Source organism: Polistes dominula, unplaced genomic scaffold (assembly GCF_049000335.1).
Source record: "Polistes dominula isolate Pdom_NZ unplaced genomic scaffold, Pdom_raw_medaka contig_79, whole genome shotgun sequence".
Lineage (NCBI taxonomy): Eukaryota > Metazoa > Arthropoda > Insecta > Hymenoptera > Vespidae > Polistes > Polistes dominula.
Window position 1 is genome coordinate 6,019,713 of NW_028300916.1, and position 24,493 is coordinate 6,044,205.

General features: G+C 32.5%; 4 protein-coding genes across 4 annotated transcripts; 2 read left to right on the top strand and 2 right to left on the bottom strand.

The window, feature by feature from the left end:
- Positions 1–930: 930 nt before the first annotated feature.
- LOC107067160 (uncharacterized) lies at positions 931–4,552 on the bottom strand. The gene is made up of 3 exons (XM_089170846.1): positions 4,544–4,552; positions 2,999–3,104; positions 931–2,885 (listed from the first exon to the last, which is right to left on the bottom strand). Exons 1-3 carry the CDS (start codon positions 4,550–4,552, stop codon positions 2,005–2,007), a joined length of 996 nt encoding a protein of 331 aa, XP_089026972.1. The 3' UTR covers positions 931–2,004.
- A 1,397-nt stretch (positions 4,553–5,949) lies between these two features.
- On the top strand, positions 5,950–9,255 carry CPR19 (cuticular protein 19). The gene is made up of 3 exons (XM_015322409.2): positions 5,950–6,408; positions 6,775–7,026; positions 7,119–9,255. Exons 1-3 carry the CDS (start codon positions 6,388–6,390, stop codon positions 7,566–7,568), a joined length of 723 nt encoding a protein of 240 aa, XP_015177895.1. The 5' UTR covers positions 5,950–6,387; the 3' UTR covers positions 7,569–9,255.
- Positions 8,925–20,051, bottom strand: LOC107067157 (uncharacterized). The gene is made up of 6 exons (XM_015322405.2): positions 19,610–20,051; positions 18,936–19,091; positions 12,790–13,016; positions 12,412–12,704; positions 12,002–12,317; positions 8,925–11,915 (listed from the first exon to the last, which is right to left on the bottom strand). The coding sequence occupies exons 1-6, from the start codon at positions 19,748–19,750 to the stop codon at positions 11,633–11,635; spliced, it is 1,416 nt and encodes a 471-aa protein (XP_015177891.1). The 5' UTR covers positions 19,751–20,051; the 3' UTR covers positions 8,925–11,632.
- A 983-nt stretch (positions 20,052–21,034) lies between these two features.
- LOC107067047 (sensory neuron membrane protein 2) lies at positions 21,035–24,296 on the top strand. The gene is made up of 8 exons (XM_089170786.1): positions 21,035–21,213; positions 21,293–21,447; positions 21,603–21,765; positions 21,851–22,099; positions 22,251–22,462; positions 22,541–22,715; positions 22,869–23,111; positions 23,752–24,296. Exons 1-8 carry the CDS (start codon positions 21,085–21,087, stop codon positions 23,980–23,982), a joined length of 1,557 nt encoding a protein of 518 aa, XP_089026912.1. The 5' UTR covers positions 21,035–21,084; the 3' UTR covers positions 23,983–24,296.
- The last annotated feature ends 197 nt before the right edge of the window (positions 24,297–24,493 follow it).

A 24,493-nucleotide genomic window follows, 5' to 3' on the forward strand; every position in this document is an offset into this window, starting at 1 on the left:
GACATATGTGCTTCGTTTCTTTTTATTTTTTATTTTTTTTTTTTTTGAAGAAGGAAATTTTCTTCCGTGAAATGGATTATCAAATTTTACAGATTATTATCCAATTAAATTACTAGTTTTTTTTATGCAACAAAAAATTGAATATTTGCACGCAAGTTACTGCACACGTTCAATTTTTTTTCTAATGTATTTTTGAAAGTTAACAAAAATTGGGAAAAATATTGTTTTCTTTTTTTTATAACACGTTCTGTTCTGTTAATTTTTCTTACAATTAAACTCGTTGGTCCCTTTTTTTTAGTTTTTTTTTCTTTTTTTCCAATAGTAACTCGTTAAAAGAGGCTTATGCGACATAGTTGTACACGGTGAAAGTTTCTTCTATGCAGTTCGAAAGTTTCCGTTCTAAGGTAATCTCATTTTACGATTTGTGCTCGAATAATATTAAAAAAAAAAAAAAAAAAAAATTAAAACTAAGTAAAATAAAAAAAAGACAAACATTTTCAAAGTAGCATCGAAGTTTTTTCTTTTGTTTTTTTTGTTTTTTTTTTGAAATCGATTAAAGTATCGATAAGAATTATAAATGTTAGAGAAATAAAGGTGATAGTAGAGAGTAGATAAAGTTGCAATAAAATCATCGTGGAATGTCGTGTAGATGCTAGTTTCCCATACGATTCAAAGGTTACAATGCATAATGATGCATAAGATGCATCTATAAAAATACAGTTTGTTGTGTCAACATCGAATTCAATTTTATATAAGCTTCGTGATCGGGGAAAGTAGTCATTTTATTTATATTTCTTTGTAAACATTAATTTTATTACAAGCACATGGTCATTGATTGTTTATTAATTTCAATTGAAAAAGGAAATAAATAAATAGAAGAGATCAAAATAATTCAATTAATTTTCTTCATTGATCTGAAATTCATTTAAATCAAACATTAATTTATTTTTTTAAATTCGACTTTTTGTTAACAAAAAATTCCGTTAATATAGAAAATAGAAAAAGATATTTTATTACAGACAACTAATATAAAATAATATAACATAAAAGTTGAGTGCATAAATGTTGAACTTTTTGAATAGAAAAACATGGAAAGCGTATCTTTGACAAATAATTATTATTATACATTTCGTCGAGTGTATCTAATGAGCACAAAAGCCATTGGTATGTAGATAACAAGCCGAGAACAAATTATGGATCACAAGAGAGTGGCAGAAAAGTGTCGAGTATTGTTGGAGAACAGTAAAAACGAAAGTGGTAGAATTGCGTGTAAGAACCAATGGATATGGTGGTAAACTTATTTTGCGGAGACCATGAAGGCCATGCGAAAGTAGATCGATTTACATTATCTTTCATATCCGGAGAAATGTTAAACTATTAATAATATCTCCGATATTTTTATTGATTACATCACAAATAAAAATCTACATAAAAAAATAATTTTTAAAATATTTGAAAATTAAACCAAAAAAATACAAACAAGCAAACAAACAAACAAACAAACAAACATCAGCGTGAATTTGAGTAATTTTGAAAGTACATGGAAAATAACTCGAGTAATGATTAGATGATAATTAAAAGTTAATTAACGCTCTCGTAACGTCAATCATATGGTTTTTTGTGAAAGTCAAGAAAAAAAAGGGGAAGCAAGTATTCGAAAGGAATTACGCGCGCGCGAATCTCGCAAGACAACGACGAGCGGAAATAATTCGTTTATTTCTTTTTCCTTTTCCTTTTCCTTTTCCTTTTTTTCTTTTTTATAATTTCTGTCAAAAAGAAAGTATAAAAAAAAAAAAAAAAGGAAAAAAGAAAGAAAACAATTTACACTCACATTTTCCGAGTAAAAAAGATGATACAAGGAGAGATAATTTTGTTTTATTAAAAAATATAAACTAAAAGGAAAAGAAATAATGATCGAGCGAGCTATCAAAGGATTGCTCAATGTCGTCCCGTTCGATTAAAATATGACATTAAATATGAAAATAACGAAAAAAAATATGATCATCAATGGTGTTGACTTTCTTCGACCGGTTTGGTGTTTTCAATTTCGTCTATGTTATCGTCTTTCATGTAATAAATCTTACTCTTGTAGTAATAAGATCCTTTAGAATCGTCCGGAATCGGTTTTGGAATGAATAGGGTTTTTGGTCTGTAAGTTATTCTGTTAGCTATGACATCATAGGGTATCTGAGCTTGGTAATGTAACAACTGTTGAATCTCTTGCGGCATACTCTTGTCGATGACCAATTTAGGTGCTGGTTGAACGGGCATAGTTTCTACCGGTACAGTAATACCAATAATGTGTTGTTGTTGCTGTTCCTGTTGATGTTGAAGTTGAAGTTGTTCTTGTTGTTGTTGTTGTTGCTGTTGCTGTTGTTGTTGAGTATTTTGAGTATGTTGATCATAGTCTTGTTTATAATCAATTCTTCCTTGTGATTTAGCTGAATCATCATTGTAATAAGAATTAGTTGAAGCAGATCTGGCGTCATCGATTGATTGATATTTCGTAGCGGGTGCTTCGTATTGGTTACGATGAGAAAAATCAGCACGCGAATTAGTTTGTTGCGTTGGTAGTAGTTCACTTTGCTGATAAATAAATGACGATGGGTCAACGTATGGACGTTGTGGTTCGTACGTTTGTAGTATCAATTCTTTAATATGTATTGGTACGGATGCATAAGACTTGTATTCCGGTTGTGTTGATACCAAATTGGATATTGGTGTTGGTTGATGAGGCTGGACCAAACGTTGTTGATGATGTTGACCCGCTGATGGGATTTGCGCTTGAGTTACCGCAGTCTCGGCTCGTTGGGTTCGTTGAGGATTCTCCAGGTGAGTGCGTTGTTGATTGTAAGGAGCGTAGAATTTCCAGTTCACTTTCGAGCCTTAAATGTAGGAAATCATTTAACATTCATAAAACTTATGGTTTGACATAATTATTAAATATTTCTTATAACACAAAATTGTTTTCAATGTTTTAGGCAAAGAATAAACTAACCACTTGGATCATCGTAGTTGATTTGTGCAGATTGAGGAGCACGAGTCAAACGAGTCGAATTATCGGTTTGAGCTAACACAGTGCTAGCCAATGTTAAAACGAATACCTAAAAAAGAGGATAGAAATAACAAATAAATTATTGGGCTAAATGAAATTGGATGAAACAAATAAAGATAATTATTTAAAAGAAAATCAAATAAGAAATATCATAGTATAAAAGTAATCACAATGTAATAAGAAAGAAACACTCACACATAGAATCATGATAGAAATCACTATAAACGATCGAATTGTACGAAAGAGAGAGGATTCTTTCCTCGGAGAGATGCACGTGGATGGAACAGTCCAAGTAAACGCGAAGGAATCAACCGATCTACGAAGACTCGGACTTCTATATAGTTTCTCCTCCCTGGGATGATATATAGATGACCAGTCTAATTGCCCGTAGCAAACCAACCAGCTACCGACTAGCTGCTTGCCTACTTTTAAAAGTCATTCCACTTTTACAAGGAGAACAGAGAAAGAGAACGAATACAACAACATACACACACAAAAACAGAAAAAAGAAAAAGGAAAGAAAATCCTCGACAATTCGCGAGAGACTACTTCTGTCGTAACTCTATTATAAAATCTCACTAGGAAGAACCCCTCCCCTCCCCCATTATACTCTGTCCTAGGACCCGTATTTTTCTCTCTTTAGATTCCCTTTCAACAAAATTAGATACTAAAATTATTATCTGACTTAAAAAGAGAACAGTTGTAAACATTAAACTATAATAATTGTTTTCGTGACTTTATCGATTTTTCCAGAAATCCGTTTGGTAAATGTTACTAACGTTCGAGATAAATGATTACACAACAAATGGTATAATTGTTCACAATACATATATAGATATATACGTATATATATATGAATTGTATGTTCTACGTCTTTAGTGTTTGTTTGTTTGTTTGTTTGTTTGTTTGTTTGTTGTGTTGTTTCAAGGAAGGGATGTACTTTGCGAGATGAATGAATGAATTGTTTCTTTCGTTAATAGGCTCATTCATAATTTATTATACATTCGTTCAATGAAAATGATCGACGATTAAGTTCGTTTAATTATTCTTTCCTTTTTTCCTGTTCTTTTTCTTGTTCTTGTTCTTGTTCTTTATTGAAATTTCAAGAGAGAAATGGTGAAATAATTTCGTTTCATTTCATCCTGCACGAGAAAGTGAAATCTAAAAAGCTATATCTGTAAATTGTACAAAGGCGTAAGGCTAACTTAACCATGAAATATAAGATAATTTAATAGTTGAAAATCATTCCTAATTTGCTTGACTTAAATAAATAGATCCGGAATGGGTGAGTGTACGTGATCCGTAATGACGAAACCATATGATGAAAAAATAGGTGTGCCTGATTTTCATCGTTTCCTCTTAACTATCGATAATTACATTCGCCACTGTTGTATTTTAAACTTGAAATATTGCAAATCATTATCCCTAGTAACGCATTTGAAAGAAAAAATAAAACGTACGAATGAGGAGTCGTAAATTGTTACAAACCTCTTTCATGTTCACTCTTATTTTTTTTATTACATCCTACCCTTTCCCTTCCCCCGCCAACCTTCCCCTACCAACCCTATCTTGCATACACGTCTTATAACACAAAAGTTAAGAAAGATGATTCATGTCATTGGTAATTGTGAATTATTGTTATATATTCAAATGAATTTTCTTGTTAAATTAATATTTTGAGGGGATTTTATACGTAGATGGGTTGAAAAGTTTGGAACCCGACATAGAAACAGTTTTTTTTATACTACGTTGAGGGTCGTTTGTTATTTTCTTGTGTATATATATATATATATATATATATATATATATATATATAAAGAAGGAATAACATTAATATCTGTTGAAATAATTCAATCTACAATGAGATCACTCTCCTCTCTCTCTCTTTCCCAATAGTAATTTTAAATAATTAATTAAATGAAATATTACTCAAGATATATATTAAATGAAACAAGGGGGTTAGCTATTGAAATCGGACGTAAGTAATAATCGTATATTTCAAGGAAACGATTCCTTTATTCCTTATCTCGAGTACGTTCATATCCGTGACGCAAATTCTTCCTTTCTCCGTATATACAACGTGCTTCCGCTTTCTACAAGTGAAAAATGTAAATAATCCAAACTAGATAATTATAATATATCACGCGATTATTATACAATAATAATGTTTTCTATTCAAACAAATAAAACCGATTTAAAAAATTACATTTATAAATTTATTTTGCGAACAACCCCCTTTATAGTCCCAGTATCAAAGTGTGTAACGAACATAAAATAAGAGAATAAATCAATGAAAATCGATTCTTAGAAACGAGGATGAGACAAACTAAAAGATTAAGCGTTCATGCTCGTGCTTAAAGGATTCTTCAAGATCGGCCATGAACTTTCACGCTACACCGAGCACGACGCTATCAAAATCATATATCTCTTTGTATGGTTTCTTTTACAGCCTGTTATTGTGGAAAGCTGATAATCCGCATTTTCATGAGAACCGTCAATACCACGGAAACATAATATATTTCCGATAGAACCGCGTGAAATTGCTCAGTCGAAAAAAAACAAGAAAAAAAGGAATATTTTACGAGAGAACGTGTACCGGTGAAAGTCTGATTGTGAATATTCCACCAGCCATGGAATAAATAGCATAATTTAGTATGTTATTACATTCTAAAAAGTAAGTTTAATAACTTGCTATCCTTTAATAGTATGAGAAATAAGGATGAATTTTTGTATTCGTTGAGCTTACGTCTAATCGTAAATCCATCTTACAATTAGTTTCATCATTCTTGTAATCTCTTAAAGGATACTTACCGTAAGATTAATTTAAAAGATTGAGATCGATACTTTGATTTCGCCACGATTAGAGGATACGCCATACGAGGAGAATGTACTTACGCAAACGTTCCATTTCGAGATACATCTCATTCATATATATATATATATATATGTATAAAAAAAAGGTTTCTTTCCTGCATACTGATTCTAAGCTTGTTTGAACAAAATATTCAACAGATTCCTACTTTATCTTCTCATAACGTTCAATAGATTTCTACTATTTCAATCGATGGTTAAGAATTATTACGTTATCGTTAATCGGTATTGAGGAAAGTTGTGTATTTTTGTTACCCATGACGAAAAAATGCAATTGCAAAATTGTGATGCACTCTCGGTGCATCGTCGAAGGGGCAGGAGATGCAAAGTGCAAGTTGGCGAACGCGAGGGCGAGCATCAAGGTCTTTTAGGGGTACGAGATCCGATCTGCTATATAAAACGACGAGATCACCTATTCTGCGATCATTCTTATTCTTCTCTCCTTCCTTCAATGTTTCAACATGTTCGTTGTTCAAACTCTCGTAAGTTACTTCCTACATATTATACTACATATTATTCAAAAAAAAAAAAAACAATTTTTATTGTAATAAATTATTCATTTTTTTTAATCCTTTCGAGACTACGATTTTTTTCGAACACGGTTCAAAAAGCCATTTCTTTTTTTTTATTATATTGCCAATTTACAATGCTAAATTTTGTTTTTCTATATTTTAAAAATACTATTTATACAAAAAAAGGTTTATTTCGACGAATATATAACTCAAAATAATTTATAATAGCTAAGTGTGATTGCACACACGGTGTGCGAGTGGTCTCGAATGGATTAAGATATTAAAAAACAAATATATATATTTAAAAAATGTTTTTTTTCTTTTAATTGCTTGTAGATATCATTGATATATTTTGCCGTATTGACAACTTGTCAATATCAGCGCGAGCACCAACAAGCAGCGATCTTAAGCGATGCGAGATATTTATCAGGTGATGGCACTTTTGGTGCAGCCTACACTCAAGAAGATGGTGTGGAGTTTAAGGAAGAAAGTGACGTTAACGGTGATCGTCGTGGATCCTATTCTTACGTGGATCCAACTGGCCAAAGGCGTACAGTAACTTACACAGCTGGAAAGAATGGTTTTCAGGTAAGACCCTACGATTAAATATTAAAACAAACAAACAAACAAACAAACAAACAAAATGAATTCAAATGTTATGCATTATTATTTGGGAATAGGCAAGTGGTGATCACATTCCCGTACCACCACAACAAATACCACCGCAACCCGAGTACGTGCCATTACCAGAGTATAATCCTCCTGACTATAAACCACCAGCAGCACAAGTACCAGCTTATAGGACTCCTCCACCCCCACCAGTTTATAGGCCAGCTCCTCCAGCCCAGTATCAAACACGAGCTGAACCGGAATACGATCCACGAGCCGTCTATCAAGCCCAACCCCAACCCCAATATCAATATCGTCCACAGGCACGATACACATCACCGGAAATCCAATCTATACCCTCGTTTAGCCCCCGACCACAGTATCAACCTACACCAGGAGCACCTATTCAAAGATACAACGAAATTACAACCCCACCATCACCGCACAGATTCTATCCGCCCGGTAAACTTAATTTCAACAGGACACCCGATGGATTTTCTTACACCTTTAGCAAAAGTTAAAGATCAAACAATTGTAATTATAAATACTAACCATAAGTATAATACTTCATAGTTTTATTATGCACAAACATATCGTAGAATCAGTCGAGTGCAACAACGACCTTGTCCATGATCTTAACTGATTAAGAAAAATACATTACCAACAATTTATATAATCTACTTATTTCCACACGGTTCTTTTCTTTTTGTTTTTCTTTTTGTTTTTCTTTTTGCATTCTTAAGAATCAATTTGAAAAGAATAAAACATATCAAATATCTCGCGTAACTTTTGACTTTTTTTGTAATCTTCAAGACCACGCCCGTATTTCCTAGGATTACCATTCTCTCATCAGGTCAAACTCACTTTCATCCTGTAACCTTTTACCAAGATGTTGTAATGAACTACTTACACTCCTGGGAACTTTCTGATCCTAACGCGTTTATGTTCATCTACGAACACATTACTATCGTGCACGATATATCACGATGTTTGTCCGACATTCCTAATTCAAATGCTATTAACTAAATCACATGGTACTTTATACAAAAATGTAGTATTATGTAATATTTTAGATTGAAGAGATTAAATTTGGAACGTTATTAAATAAAAATGAATTCTATTAAGACATCTAAACTTTGAACATTATGAAAGATAAACGATTCTAATCTTGTTTTAATATCTAATTTCACTTATCATGATTGAACATAGATCAAGTAAAGGACACATAAGAGGCACCGTTAGAAGCTTGCGGAAGAAAAGTGAGAGATCGTTTGTCTCGTTACAACAGACTCGTGAATAATAATCACGGTCGCGTTTAACATATAGTGCATTAGGTGCAAATCTCGGAAGAATTGAAAACTTTCTTATGGGGGGATCACATTTTTAAACTTACTAAATGTATATTAAATGAAAATTAATGAAATAAATAAATTAATAAATAAATTAAACCCAAAATGATGTTGGGTGTGTAGGGTGTTTATAAAAATATAAATGTGAAACCTACAAGAAATAAAAGGAGTGTTATAATGACGAAGAGATTGGAAGAATATTGAAGTACTTATGACAAGACGACAAGAGGGGTGCGGCTTATGGGCAAGGTGAACCACCTCCTTCAGAGAAACAGGAACTCGGTAGTTCTCAGTTAGGTGGGCCGTAAAAAAATGCATACCATAACAACGCATACGAAGAACGTGTACGTTCGTTCGTTCGTTTGTTCGTTTGTTCGTTTGTTCGTTGTCACGTTGCAAATCGTCGTGGGATTTTTTTCATTTTACTTATTAAACATTCTTTTTCTTTTACTACTTACAAGCATCGTTCGTCGTCCTTGCGAACAAGGAGCTTTGCTGAAAAACAAAGATAACAAAAAGAAAAAAAAGTATTTCACGTTATTTTTATTCGCGTTTTATTTATAAAGGTATATTTGAGAGTATACATTTCGTGTCGTTCGTCATCGATTATGGCAGTCATTTTAATTATACCTGAATCCTGCATTATTTAGCTGCGCGTGACATTGACGATATAAAAAAAAGATGTATTCCTAGGAGACAACTGCTATTTTTTGTTATTTCTTCCATTTTAAGAGGCAACGATGCATAGATGAAATTCACAGTTATTCTTTCTCTGTTATTAAGACAAAATTTAAAATAAAAATTTGAAATAATAATTATTAAAAAAAAAAAAAAAAAAAAAAAACAATACGAAAGAAAATTAAGTAAGATATAAAAAAGTTAGTTTAATAAAAGAAAAGAAAAAAGTAATATTCCAAAATAGAAAGAGAGAGATATAAAATAAATTTAAATACAATAATTCTTACATATAAACAGAAATTTGTTACTACAGTAGTAAAAAAACACTTTATACGTATTTAAGTATAAAGTATTTTTTTTATAAATTTTTAAGTATTTAATAATTCTACATCAGATCATACGGTTCCGTATTTAATGTTTTGTGTTTTCTTCAACGAATAACAATGAATACCTTTTAATCATTTAAGATAATTTTAGGCACAGTATATGCACATTCGTCGAAGAATGAAATAAAACAAATTCAGGAGGTATAATCATATTTCAATATTATAAAACATTTGTTTTATATATATATCGAATGATTAATAATCATTAATTTTAACCATTGCGAAATTTATATTTACTTTCCAAATGAATTATAATATAAAAAGAAAAAACTTCCAAAGAGAAGGAAAAAAAAATACCCATCAAATAAAATCTTTCGAAAAAGATAAATTGAGAAAGGTAGAAACTATTAAATTATTGTCCTCGTGACAAGATTTCATTTATTATTTCTCTTTAGATGTAAGAATTATGCTTATAAATTATTTCATATTTATGGACCAATGATGGCAAATCCCATAATTCACGGAGGAAAGTAAACGAAAGTATTTACGACCCGTAAATATTCTCTAATTTTAACTAACTCGGCTTTAACTATTATTAATGATTATTATTACGAAATAAATTTGTAATAAATGAATGGGTTGAAAAAGCTAATATAGAAACAAAAGTTTCGTTATTGTTACGAAGACTTAAAACTTTTTAATCCACTCACATATTTATTTGCCAAACAGAACAAATTGTTTATAAAAAAAAAAAAAAAGTACTAAATTATTATCGCTAAATTGTTAAAAATTAGAACGATTTTGATTGTTATTACTCGACTCTTTATACATTAAAAACAGAATTAAAAAAAGAAAAATAAGAAAGATTCGCCATCTATGCATTAGATAAAATTTGAAGATCGAATAAAAACTACAATTTTGTATAAAGTACGATTTATACCCTTTTGTGTTAAACTACTAACAATTGAAGTTTCAACTTGTTCTGTATTCTATTATTAAGTACACGATCATGTAAGCCGTTTATCTCAGGATTTAATTACAATTAAAGTCATTAAACAATAGGATAAAAAAACAATCATATAAATATTATCATACTATTCTCACACAAGCTTCCTTCGTAATAACTCGGACACATGTGATCAAGATAGAACTTATTTGAAAAAAATAAAACAAATATTTATGATCTCCGAAAATTGATCGGAAATGCCAATTCGTAGAAGTAACAATTAAGCAAATAAAAAAATTAAAGGTAAAAATTATTTAGGACATACAAGAAAATTTATTAAGATTAAAAAGAAAAAATTTTCTAAAATGAAAAAAAGAAAAAAGTAAAAATAGATTAAACTAAACATGCGCAAAGAGTATATTACTTGCAAGGAACAGTAGTGAGTTGAACGGACCGGTAATGAGTCTTTTTAAAAGCTGATGATACTGCAATAATAGCTGAGGATGATAGCGAGAAGCTTATTGTACGTAGAGGAACGTAGAACTATTTTAAGAAATTACATTTAAATACCGATGCAATAGCAATAACTCCCAACGTGTCGATATATCGCGTTAGTATCTAAATATTTTCAATATTATTATCATTAATATCATTAATATCATTAATATTATTAATATTATTAATATTATTATTATAATTGTTATAATTAATAATATTATATTTATCATTATTACTATTACTATTATTTTCTCAAATTCATAAGAACTTTAATATCATCCCGCCTATAACGGATTTAGCTGTGGTGGCCTACGCAATGATCGCAAATGAAAAGATTCAAAGTTCAAAAATATTTGGAAAATATTTTGTTATCGTAATAAGAAGATAATAAAGCTTAGCAAAACAAAAATTGCCTCGATTGAACAAGCGTTCGTTGCTTGTTCATATTCGTAATTAAAACATTGTTTTATATATATTTATATATATTGATTGTGTATGTGTGTGTATAGTACGGTGTATGTTGGTGTGTGTATATATATATATATATATATATATGCATATATATAAGTTTTTCAGGTGAAGATAACAATTTGTTCATTTAAGATGAAGATTGCTATCTTGACCTGAAAATCCTACATATAAATATATATATATATATATATATACCATTATAATTACAATAACGCATGACAAATCTATGCACGATTTCTGGTCGAAATTCAATGGAGTACTTGTACTATGGTAAGACACGGATCGACGGTAAAACGACTTGATGAGGCGGTGTAGTTCTAGCTGCATATACCCGAGGCATCAACCAGACCACGAGCAATCAGTTCAGCTGTTGCCGGGTCACTTCCTTGTTTTCCACTAGAATGTTGTTGAGTTTGTTGGCTAGTGTGTGGATCAAAATGAGTGCGAACGTGGAACATGAATTCCGCTTTATCCGTGAAATCCGTGCGACACATCAAACAAAAATGCCTTTCTGATGAGTACGGCTGTGGCGGCGGAACCGAGGCAGGAAAATAAGGGGCTGCGTGTTGTGGCGGTACTGGAGAAGATTCCAAATGTGACCTACAACGAGAAAGAAAGTTTTCAAAGATTTTAGGAATATTCTAGTGAAATTGTCTTTATTGTTTTTAGGGTTCCGAGTAACCTACCGAGCATGTTGCATCCACTCATCTCGCGTGGCTAACACTCTGCCGCATAATTCGCAAGCCCAACTAACAGGTTCTTCTTTTAATTTATGAACAGGATCTTGACGAGGTGGTTGCTGTTGCTGTTGTTGTTGTTGTGACGCTTGTTGTTGTTGCTGTTGTTGCTGCTGTTGTTGTTGTTGTTGCTGCTGCTGCTGTTGTTGTTGCTGTTGTTGATCCGTATTAGGTGCCGTAGGTGTAGACAATGTCGTAGCTCCAGGTCTATGTCTAAGCTTGTTCATATGTATCACCAATTTGTCTCTACGAGCGAACGCTTTACCTGCAAAATGTATACCACTCCCGCAATGAAATTGTAAACTGGTGTATATATGTAGTAGAAATGAAGATAAATGTCATTATTTGAAGGTACTAACCGCAAACCTCGCAGGAATAGGGCTTCTCTCCGGTATGTATGCGCATATGAATGACCAATTTATCCTTACGAGCCAAACCTTTTCCACATACGGTACATGCGAATGCTTTTGTGTTGGGTTCACCGGTATTGGTAGCTTTGGATACTGATCCTGGACGTATTCCTACGTTATTGGTCGTTCGAAGCGGTTGATTGATCGAGGGGGCTCGTGAACTTGGAAATTGTTGTTCTGTTGAGCCAGGAAATGCAGGCATCACTCCACCTGGTCTCATTACTGCCGAATAATCAGGTGACCTATGTAACCCAATAAAAATAATTATGGTAATGATTTAGGATTAAAGATAAAATGTATGTTTATAACTATGAAGTTAAGCTTTACCAAGTGCCAATAGAACGAAGAACACGAACACCATCGTCGTATCCGAGACCATCGTCAGGTAAAGTGAATGTAGGATTAGGAACCTGTGGGTTAGTAGGTGGAACTGGACCTGTCAGTCTCGCCTGGGCGGCTTGCTGTGCCATGTGTTGCTGGATTGCAGCATGGGCTTCCACGTACGCCGTTCTTTGCTGTTGTCCACCGTTTGACATCTTATCTTTGTCGCTATTCTGCGAAATGAAATATTAGGGTTGCGTCAGGATTCAAATAAAATCGTCAAGCTTATATTATTTAATTATCATAGGAAACAAATGTTTTATCGAAAAATTGATCACAATGACATTTCATAAAAATTGTTCTAGTAAAACAAATAAATGATATGTTGATTAAATAAAAAAAAAGGAAAAAAAATAAATCCTCGTTTTAAGACCTACCTCGACGATTCGAACTACTCGTATTTATGAGAATAATTTTTAATAATCCTGATGAAAAACGAGCAATAAAACGTCAATAGGGATTAATAAGCAATATATTCAACGAAATGAAATTTTACGACGTTTAAAAATTCCGCGCAGACAATCGACGTAATACGTGAATCACTTTAATCTTTACGAGCTATTTCAAACATCGATATTCCAAAAATATAATATACACAAACTCGAGAATAAAATAAATTATATATATATACATATATAAAAGTAATAAAATTAAAAAACATTATTTATGCAAAAATGATATTTTTTGTTTTAAATTGAAAAATATACTTTTCGATCACGTGCTTTTTAATTATTACACGTGCAACTAAAAATAACATAATCGTATAGAATAAAATAAAAATAATTCATATATTAATGGGAAAATGGTAAAGATAAATTTACTAAATGTAAAAAGAAAGATGAAAATATAAGAAAAAATGGTTTCTATCTTTCTCACGGATCGATAAGAGGTTTAGCTGAGAAAAAGTTGAGAAAAAGCTGAGAAAAAGTTAAGAACCGCGTTGGTAGTTGTCGTCTCGATATATTATATACACACGATGGCTTCGCTTGTGTATGCCGTCAAGGTCCTCGGGAAAAGAACGATGACCGAAAAGAAAGATATGGGAAAGGAGGTGAAGGAGGTGAAGAGAGCGAAATGTACACAGGGTCAAACATTTTTCCGTGCTTCTTTCGGGGACAAGTTCAAACTTATTTTATCATTTCAAGTATACAATGATATTTGACGTTAAATAAACATTTAAAAAAATAAAACTTATCATTAGCTAAATTTTCAATTTTATTAATTAGGATCTGATGATTAATAAGATAAATTATTAGGTCAAACTATAAAAAGGATTATCAATAGGTCGAAATGTTTGTATTTAATTTTGTCTTCCTAAATTGTCGATTAATCTGCAATGTTTCAAAAAATATGAAACAATAAGGAAATTTCAGTTGTTCAATTAACAAAAAGATTTGTAAAATTGATACTCTAAAGATCTAAGTAATTATTCATTGAATGAATTCTATTTTCTTCCTGTTACGATACCAGTGATTGATCGAAAAACAAATTAACCAGTAAGATGCATATTATGTTAATTTAGTAAAGGCAAACTAACAAATTATTAACATGTATTTTAAATGATTATCTTTTAATTATCAAACGTTATCGTTTATTATCAAAATAGGAAAATCAAATAAAATGAACTCACTCACTCATTTCAATTCAACAATTAAACAATTTAAGAAATTCATACTAACAAACGTATTGTAAATAATTAGTAAATAATTAGTAATCGATCAAATTTTATTTTCGTAACATAACGAGATCAGTGATTGATTGGTCAATACAAGTTAACCAATGGAACAAATTTTGTCGATCCTAAATAAATACAAACTTACTAATAGGAATAGTTTAATTGATTCTATTTGTAAATCACCGTTCCTAATGCATGATTTTATGATATACAAAATGATAGAAAAAATACTAACGATCGCGTTGTAAGAAAAATTCAGGTGATCCAGTCAGCAATATCCAAAGTACGATGTAACGTGGCCAGAGATCGAGAAAATTCCTTGAAAATCCAAAATCGATGATAATAGTAGAATGTAATCCTGACGGCACATTGAGAATACACTTCTTCAAATATTTCTCCGTTATCCTCAAAACGATTTTAACCGATAAAAAGCGAAGGAACGATGACAAAATTCGTATCGGTATAAACAAAAAGAGACGACGTGTAATCAAGAAACTCACATGGGATTTACCAAATATAATTCACGAAACAATGACAATGACGATGACGATGGCGATGACGATGACGATGACGATGACGATGACGATAATGATGACGATAACGATGACTATGCTTCTTCTCTTCGAAACGAATTTTTTTCGATAAAGTATTAAAAAGAAAAAGAAGAGAAAAAGAAGAGAAAAAAAAGAGGGGCGAGGGAAAGGGAAAGATTTATCTCCAAAAGAAAATTTCGATGAATTTTTCTTTCGTACCTTGAACTTGAAAAAGCAAGAGATGAAAAAAGCAAGAAAGAGAAAGATAAGGCTAAAGAAAAGATAGAGGAAGAGAAAGAGAAAGAGAAAGAGAAAGAAAGAAAAAGAGAGAAAGAGAGAGAAAGAGAGAGAGAAAGAAGTATAGTAGAGGAGTACCAGCCGACGACACTGTTGGAGGGAACCAACCGGACCCTTCTTTCCGCGACGCGACGAAAGAATCTCTCTTGCGACGTTACGAGAGGGAAAGAGGGCTTCCGAAAGAGCGTACCGCGCGCTGAGCTGCCCGCCGATTCCAGGCGCGGGAGGATGCAAGGACAAAGAGACGAAAAAACCGACTGGCTCTTCCACCCCGCCGCCACCAACGGCGCGTCGTCGCTAGACTACTATAGTAAGAGAGAGAGAGGAGAGAGAGAGAGAGGAGAGAGAAACACCGACAAACCTCTCTTCAAGAGTAACAAAGATAGACACGGATATCACCAACCAACCAACCAACCAAACAGAGTGAAACAGAGAGAAACAGAGAAAGAGCTACATGAAAAACAGGGATAAAGAGAGAGAAACATATATCCAAAGCACACATCCAAAATAAAACGGAGAGAGAGAAAGAGAGACCTACTCCACATACAAAATGAGAAAGAGAGGGATATATCTCTCTCCTTTATATATATATATATATATATACACGTAGCACACAACAAAATAAATGGGAAAGAGAGAGAGAGAGAGAGAGAGAGGGAAAAAGGTAGCAGACGAAAGAGAAGGGGAAGATGGCGGGTGACACACGGATGCAGCAGCGTAACGATATCGAATAGGGGGAAGGTCCCCGTTCGGAATGCACCCCACTAAAGAGTAAGCGAGAGAGAGAAAGAGTGAGAGAGAAACGCGCCTGCGTCGCACGCCACGTCTAGCCTTTGCGTGTGTGTACGTTAAGCTGCGTGAGTGAAGCAAAGAACTTATGGGTGGCCACGCATGCATGCCGTACGTACGCACGCGCGCACCTACGTATGCTCTGCATTGCTTTCTTTCTTTTTTTCTCTTTTTCTTCTATACATAAGTACATATGATACATGTATGCGTATGTGTTTACGCATGTGCATGCTTAGTTCTTCACGTTTCCTGTCAAGCATTTTACTTGCACTTTCTGCATTTCCCCAGGACAGCTTTGCGGTTCTTCCAACGGGATTTCTTTCCCTATCATCAATGCATGCTTATGTATATATGGATATATACGTGTGTGTATAAATAAATAAACGCATGAACGAATGTGAAATCATAAAAAAGAAACAAAGAAAGGAATAGGGAATGACAGATTTGTTGATTGTCACGGAACGAAAGGGACGACTATGACTCTGATGATGATGACGAAGACGACGACGACGATGACGAAGGGTAGGATCAGTAGCGTCTCGTTGTCGTCGCGGTGCGTCGGCCCGTTGACCTTGACACTGACATTGAGGGAGGGAGTAAGAGAAGGGCGAGAGAAAGGGAGACTCGACGAGAGTTCTCCTCTTATAGGGACGACGTCGCAACGACGACAACGACGACGGCGACGACGACGACGACGACAACGACAACGACGACGTGCTGAATTGTTAGCACAAACACTGACGTGAAATAGAAAGAGATAGATAATATGAAAGGGACAGAATACGGAGGAGTCTGGATGATCTTTTCTTCTATTCTTTTTCTTTCTTTATTACTCGAGGTAGACTCTTATACACGCATTTACGAGCGAGGCCGACCGATCGCGAGCAATCCGGGCTATCCCTGGAATCGAAACAGGTTTTCGAAGGGTCGAGAAAGAGAAAAATAGTGAATGAGCGTGAGAGAGAAAGATAGAGAAAATACAGGGCTGGCACAGCCAGTTAGCCAGGCCTCCTTTCTCGCTACACCTGTGCCCGGGAGAAATCGGACGACCGAACTAGAAAGAGAGAGAGAGAGAAAGATAGACCGTCTGAGGGTGTCAGGGAGGGGGTACGCCGATCGGAAGATGCTCGGAGCGGAGCAGACGAGAAGAGGAGGAGGAGGAGGAGGATGCGTGGGGATACGTGGAGATCCGTCCGTCTGTCCGGCCTGCCCGGGAACCGGCCGTATTTTAAACGTTTTCAAACCAAAAGAGATCAAAGGAATGACCAAATATGCATTTATATATATTCACATATAGAAATGTTTAAATGTGAACTACTAAATTCATTTGAGAAATTTCGTCACAAAGATTTCAACTTCACTAATCAAATATTACAAAGAAATGTTTCAAGCCTAAAACAATTGTTTTTTTTTTTTTTTTTTTTTTCAAATTACAATCCACGTATCTATGATCCGAGAAACGAGCTCAGTATTCTCATTTAAACTCTCACCGATGTTACGTTTCAAACGCACATGTGTCTAGCCAACACCGACAAAGATAAAATATATATACTGTAACAGAGACATGATGAGGGGAGATGAGGGAAAGGATGGATGAGTAGAAGGGAGAAAGAGGAACGTAGACAACGACGAGCCGAAGGAGAGACTTTCGCTTTCCGTACACGACGTAGCCTAGCAGAGTCCACGGCCGATCAATAGCGCCGCGACGACGGTTAACTCTCCCTCCCCTTCACCGTCCCTTCGTCATCCAACTCATCTCCCCCTCCCTGCGTGTATCCACCAACCCACCCAGAAATCTCACGCGTTTGTGTGAGGGTGGAATTATCGAGATCCTGCTTGGTCGAACGATAGAACGAAAACGAGGGTGTTCTGTGAGGAGGGCAAAGAGGGAAAGAATCAAGGACCTCCGGCTACCGATCGCATAAGCGGCCCTCTTTTGCGCCCTTGCACTCCTCCTCCTCCTCCTCCTTCATTCCCACATAACATCACCAACCTATTCCTCACCTCCTTCCTTCACCTTCTCCCACCACAACTCAATCTGACTTCCACGTTTTGTGCATAGGTACGAGAGTGCAGCAGCAGCATGTCCCACACACCACAATCATCACCACAACTACCACTATTACCACAAGAGAGACAGAGAGAGAAAGAGAGAGGAAAACAGCTTTTCTTTTTATGAGTTTAAACTGAAGGATTTTTTATTCTCTTCATTCTTCACAAGCTGCTTTTCCAATGCATTTCAATAATAAAACAAACGGCCCGTGAACGAGTGAACTCTGCGCAACGACGTCGAGTACCTCTTTCCTTCTCTTTCTCTTATTTTCTCTCTCTTTCTCTCTCTCTCTCTCTCTCTCTTTCTTTTTTCCAGGCAAAAATGAAATTAATATTTTGATGTGCAGGTTTTTGCCTTTAATGCTCTTTTCAAGTTTATAACGTGTATATATTTATCTTTATATAGGTTTTTAGGTTCTTTTGATCATACTCTTTTACAAAATCAAGGCAAACTTTGATACATTGTATAAAAACATTGCTAATATCTCTTTTTGGTATTAAACTTCATCGTTATTGGAGATGAATCGATGATAGGTAAATTTCAATTGTAATCTGATAACCTTTTATGCGTGTTTCTTAAATTATTTGATTGCATTGTTAAAATATAAGGTAAACTGTTATACTTCATATAAAAACATAAGAAATATAAAATGAAAGCATAAGTGTACTCTAATTGAATTATTAAAGCATTGAAGCATTAAAGATAAAAAAAGCAGCATAAAAGAGTACTCGTGTCTTTGTCTCACCAGATTGGTTACCGATACAAGATTCTTCATACTATCTGCATAATTTTTCAACAGCGATTCTGTAGTTATGCAGGTCAAACGAAATTCATAGAACATTTCCAATTTTGAAAGGCATTTCTGACAAATGATTTTTGGAAGGGAATCATCCTTAGATATCTGTAACAAATATAATAATATTAGATTCAGTCTAATACTCTTAAGAACTTCGTTAAGATGCAACTTATCAGCTTGACCCAAAGCGTATGATTTCAAGCTTAATAATTGGACATTGTTATCGATAATAGATGGCTATTTATTATATGATCATTTTAATAACATATTTTTCATTCGATATATCATCTTATGATGAATTTGATCAATCTTAAATATTTCTATTGAAGAAAGAAAATACACTTTTTTTGGTTCAAAGTACTGCACATATTTTTCATAACAAATTTGATTATGCTTTTTTTTTATACATTATACGTTATAAAGCATAATCAAATTTGTTATGAAAATATAAAGCATACTTAATTATGAATTCATAAGTTATAGTATTAGATATAATTGTAAAAGAACAAACGATCAATTGAATGTTTTACAGTAAAAAAAAAAAAAAGGAATAGATATATGTAAAAATAATAAAATAAAAGATATAAATTCGTTATCTTGGAAAAATTTGAAATGAAACTTACCGAGGAGGAAAGGCAGGAACGTATTTTATAATGTAATTGTCGTTGTTCGCCTTCTTTATCAAATATATGTAAGTGTTGGCTTCCTTTCAATGAACAGAGCCTACAAAGCTCAGCAAAATTAATATCTTCGTTCATTGCCATCGTTTCTCAACTGAAATTTCCGAACTGAACACACAAACTTTCTAAATATTAGGTTATGAACGTACAACGCACACCGCACGCGACTTTATAACACGCGTTTCACTTAGTATATATAAAATATATCGACAGGAGAAAATTTAAACAGTTTTTCTCAATAATCAATAAGAAAACTTCGATTAGGCTTTCGACATGACTCAATCGTGACCAAGTAAACGTTTTTAAATTAAACTATATAAACGGAAAGAGAAACGAAAGGAGGCCACCATCTTTGTGCCTCAACCCCTTCACAAAAAAGTGTTCTTGAAAACAAGCGAGAAGTTGGAACGATTTCCTTCCTCGAGTGAGAAAGAGAATGACCCGTCGGTAAAATAGAAATCTAGTAATATTAGTAAAGAATATAGAAGTATATAGTATCTAAAAAGTTCACTTTCCGGCCAACCAAAATAATCTTGTGTTAGTTAGTACTGTGACCACCAGAGGGCGAGAGTAGGCACTTGACGGGATGAGGATACAATAGTATTACAGAATACACTATTCTCTGATGGTATATGATAGTATATATATATATATATATATATATATATATATATATATATAGTATATATAGTTATTATATTGTATAATAAAATTTTAAATAATTATATTTAATTTTTAGTATCAATCAAATTGAGTACAATCAAATGATGCAATTAGCCTGACATATATGTAAATCATCCAATTCGCAAATGAACTTTTCAATTCAATTCTTTATTTATTTTTATCAAATCTCTATTTACCGGTGCAATAATATTCATATTAAAATTATTTTCTATTTAATATTCGTTAAAAGGTATGGAATGTTTAAACCAATGTACATATATGCATTGTTTACAAGCACTGAGTATATCCGAACGGAGGGAGCACCCGTCTTCCTCAAAATTCCCCTTCAGACTGGCACGTTGTTCTCTATATGAAAATTCTTTTATTTAATATTGTTTATATGACTTTTATATGACTATAATCTGATAAAAATAAAAATAAAGGATAAATAGCGGGAAATATAAAATGTATTTGCTAACACTGATTAACATTTGATAAATAAAATGTGATAATATTCTTAGGCAAGGATTATAGAACACGATGTTCGTATTATGGTAGCATGCGATCGTCGAATTAATAAATTATATAAAAATGTGCAACGATACTTATCGACATTAAGATTTTATTATAACGAAACATAGGGAACGTGTTACCTTTTAATAGCAACATTATTTTTCATGCCTTTAGTATGTTACCAAGCTTGCATGGTTGGAATGTGATACTTTTGTAAAAGGATAAAATAGAAATTTAGAAACATGCGTAAATCAACGAAAGGTTGCATTATCGTCATCTTATTTTTGTGTGCCTTTATTTTAATTATTATTGGATTAGTATTGTCGATCAAACAAACGTTGTATAATAATTTAATAAAAAAAATACATTCGGTATGAGACAAGGTTTATAATTGTAGAAAAAAAAATATAATGCAGTATAAAGATTATTGATCTATTTGTTTTTTCATAGGAAAAATTATTAATGGATAATACAAAAGGTTACGAAATTTGGTCATACCCTGAGAAAATGACATTCACTATATACTTGTTCCATGTTGAAAATCCGGATGATGTGTTACTAGGTGAACGACCGAGACTTATAGAACGTGGCCCTTACGTTTACGAGTAAGTTGTTTTTTTAACAAATTTTTCTATATATATATATATATATCTTATAATTTATTTTAATCTTACGCGTAATTGTATTTCATTTCTTGTCTTTATTTTACTATACGTATAATACGTCATTTGTGCGTGTAATTTGATTATTTGATATATAGCATAATCGTTGAAAAAGAAATACTGAGTGTAAACGAGATACGAGATGAAATAACTTTTAACATAAAAAAAACATATTACTACAACGACGAAGAAAGTGGCGAACTTTCCGAAAACGATGAAGTTGTTATTATAAATATGGCCTATCTTGGTGCTATAAATACGGTAACGTAATTCTATTTCATTTTTGAAATACGTTACATTGCTATTTTCTATACAATATTAAATGATTAACCTTGTTTATAAATAGCTCGCAGGTTTTTCGTTATCTTTACTCAAACAATACGGTGAAGCTGTAGAGAAATTGTTTCCCGAAAAAAATCCTCTTTTTGTCAAAGCTAAAGTAAAGGATTTACTTTTCGATGGTATTCCTGTGTACTGTGATATCACTAAACATGAAAAAATGAAATTAATTTGTATGACGCTAAAAGGAAAAAAACCACCAATTTTATGGAACACCGATGTTGAAAATCATTACATGTATAGCATGTTAGGCACGGTATTCAATTTTGTATTTTATTCTAAGTTGTTTTTTCTTTTTCGTTTTCTTTTTCTTTTTTTTGGTCCTCAATAGTTCGAAATCATTTTCTTTACTCGAAAAATCTTTGAAATTCTTCCAACAAATTCATATTTGTACGTTAATGATAAAGAGAAATGGAACATGGTTTGGTCCAATGACAAATAACAGAGGTCTACGAGATCCAACATTGTTAGGAGAACTAACGTCGATCAATAACAAACGAGCACAAACATATTGGAAATCTGAGGAATGCAACACTATTAAGGGAAAAGATGGTTTTTTGTTTCCTTCTTACGATGAACCACCTAAACGTATTTACATTTACATTCATGAAATTTGTCGGTAAGAAAACACACGGCTGTGTAGAAAAAAAAAAGTGTAACACATAATTGTGTCTGTGTAAAAAATTTCTTTTTGCAGACATTTTTTTATAAATTATCAAAGAAATGAAAAATTTAAGGGAAAGTTCGATGTATGGCGTTACACTATCACAATCGAAAATTGGAGTCATAACGTATCCGATTGTTATTGTCCAGTTTCTAAGAAGGAAATAAAATGTCCACCTAGCGGTCTCATGGACGCTAACAAATGTGCGGTAAATTGTTATAGTAAATTTAATAAATGTGTATGGTAATAACATTAAATTTCTCTTATTTTGTTATTTTCTTATTTTCAAAAGATTATCTTTAGATTTTCTGTAGATTTTTAATCTGACTCCTTGACCATTATATTTGTTTTATTTTCACAGAAAATCCCAATATTTATATCGGAGCCGCATTTTTTTAACGCCGATCCCGTAGTTTTAGATTACGTACCAGATTTAAATCCAAGCGAGGAATTGCATTCGAGTTTCTTATTGATCGACCCACTTAGCAGTAATCCTCTTGAAGGTTACAGAAAATCGCAAATTAATATGAAGATAACACCGTATCCGGTCGATTTGCTTGTCAACGTAACCAATGGATACTTTCCCATTATATGGATGAACGAGGTTTCATTTCATTATTTTTTAAATGATTATAATTATTTATCATATAGTAGATTAGTTCATAAATCTTCAATTTATTCTCTTAGAATTATTTTTATATCTATTTATATATTTTTCTTTTCTAGGGCGTATTAAATATTAGCGACGCCCTTTTTTAATCGATAATTTACAAAATAGTAACATTTATCTTCATAATTATCTTACATTTATAATTTATATTCGCATGAAATATACAATAATACTATTTCACTCGAATAATTCATAGCAGGAACTCGTAAACGATATTAATATATTAAATTACAAATAATAACGATTATAACCATTACAGATCTAACGATATAAATCCAAGTCATAAATACATCTAAATTAGGGTTTCTACAAATATTCTTGACGACCTCACACGTGGTTGCAGAAATTTTAACAAAAGTAATAAATTATTGAACGCTCATTGACCAATAATTAACTCAAATGTTTGTGAATTTATAATAATGATTGGCAGTCAGCAAATAAAAATGTTTCAGAAACCCTGATGCAAATAAACAAAAATTATTATTCTAAGATAACTGTACAAACAAAAATATGCAATCAAACAAAACAAGATATTTTCGCTCCACTAATAAATAATAAATGAAATGTCATACAGGGTGGAACGCAAAATGCAACAACTCTCGAAATGATATCAACGCTTTACACACTCACAATAATCGTCTCAATTCTACAATGGCTACCAGCAGCTATCGGTGTATTTCTGCTTCTTTTAATATTAATTTGTTACAAATTACCTATTCCAAGGAAAAAAGTACAATCGGTTAATCCAATTGCAACGATAAATCCTAATTTCGTATCATCGAATATGCAAGGACTCGAATATTAGCCTCGTGAAAGACACGTAAGTTTTTTTTATAAATAATAAATCAATATAATTATTATATCATGATTTTTTTTTAATCCGATCTATTTATAAGCAAAATTACGAACATTGTCGTTTACAAATAAAACGTTTCAACATAATTGTTGAACGATGTCATATGATCAATTATTTACATTTAAATTAATTTACGTTAAGTATATTTTAGAATTAGTGTTCAATAATATTTGATTTAATTAACAATTTTTAATAAAATATTTCATTCATTGATTAGAATTAAATAAAAATTAAATATTTTAATTAGTCGATAATCGATGATGGAATATATTTCACTTTTAATATAGTAAAAATTAATTATTAATTAAATATAAATATATTGTTCAACACTAATTCTTATAAACTATTTATATACAATTTATATTAACAAATTTATACGACAAACAATAATTAATTTTTTTTTTAATTTCTAATATAAAATGCAGATCGAATCTAATTGGATATTTAAGAAAAAAAAATG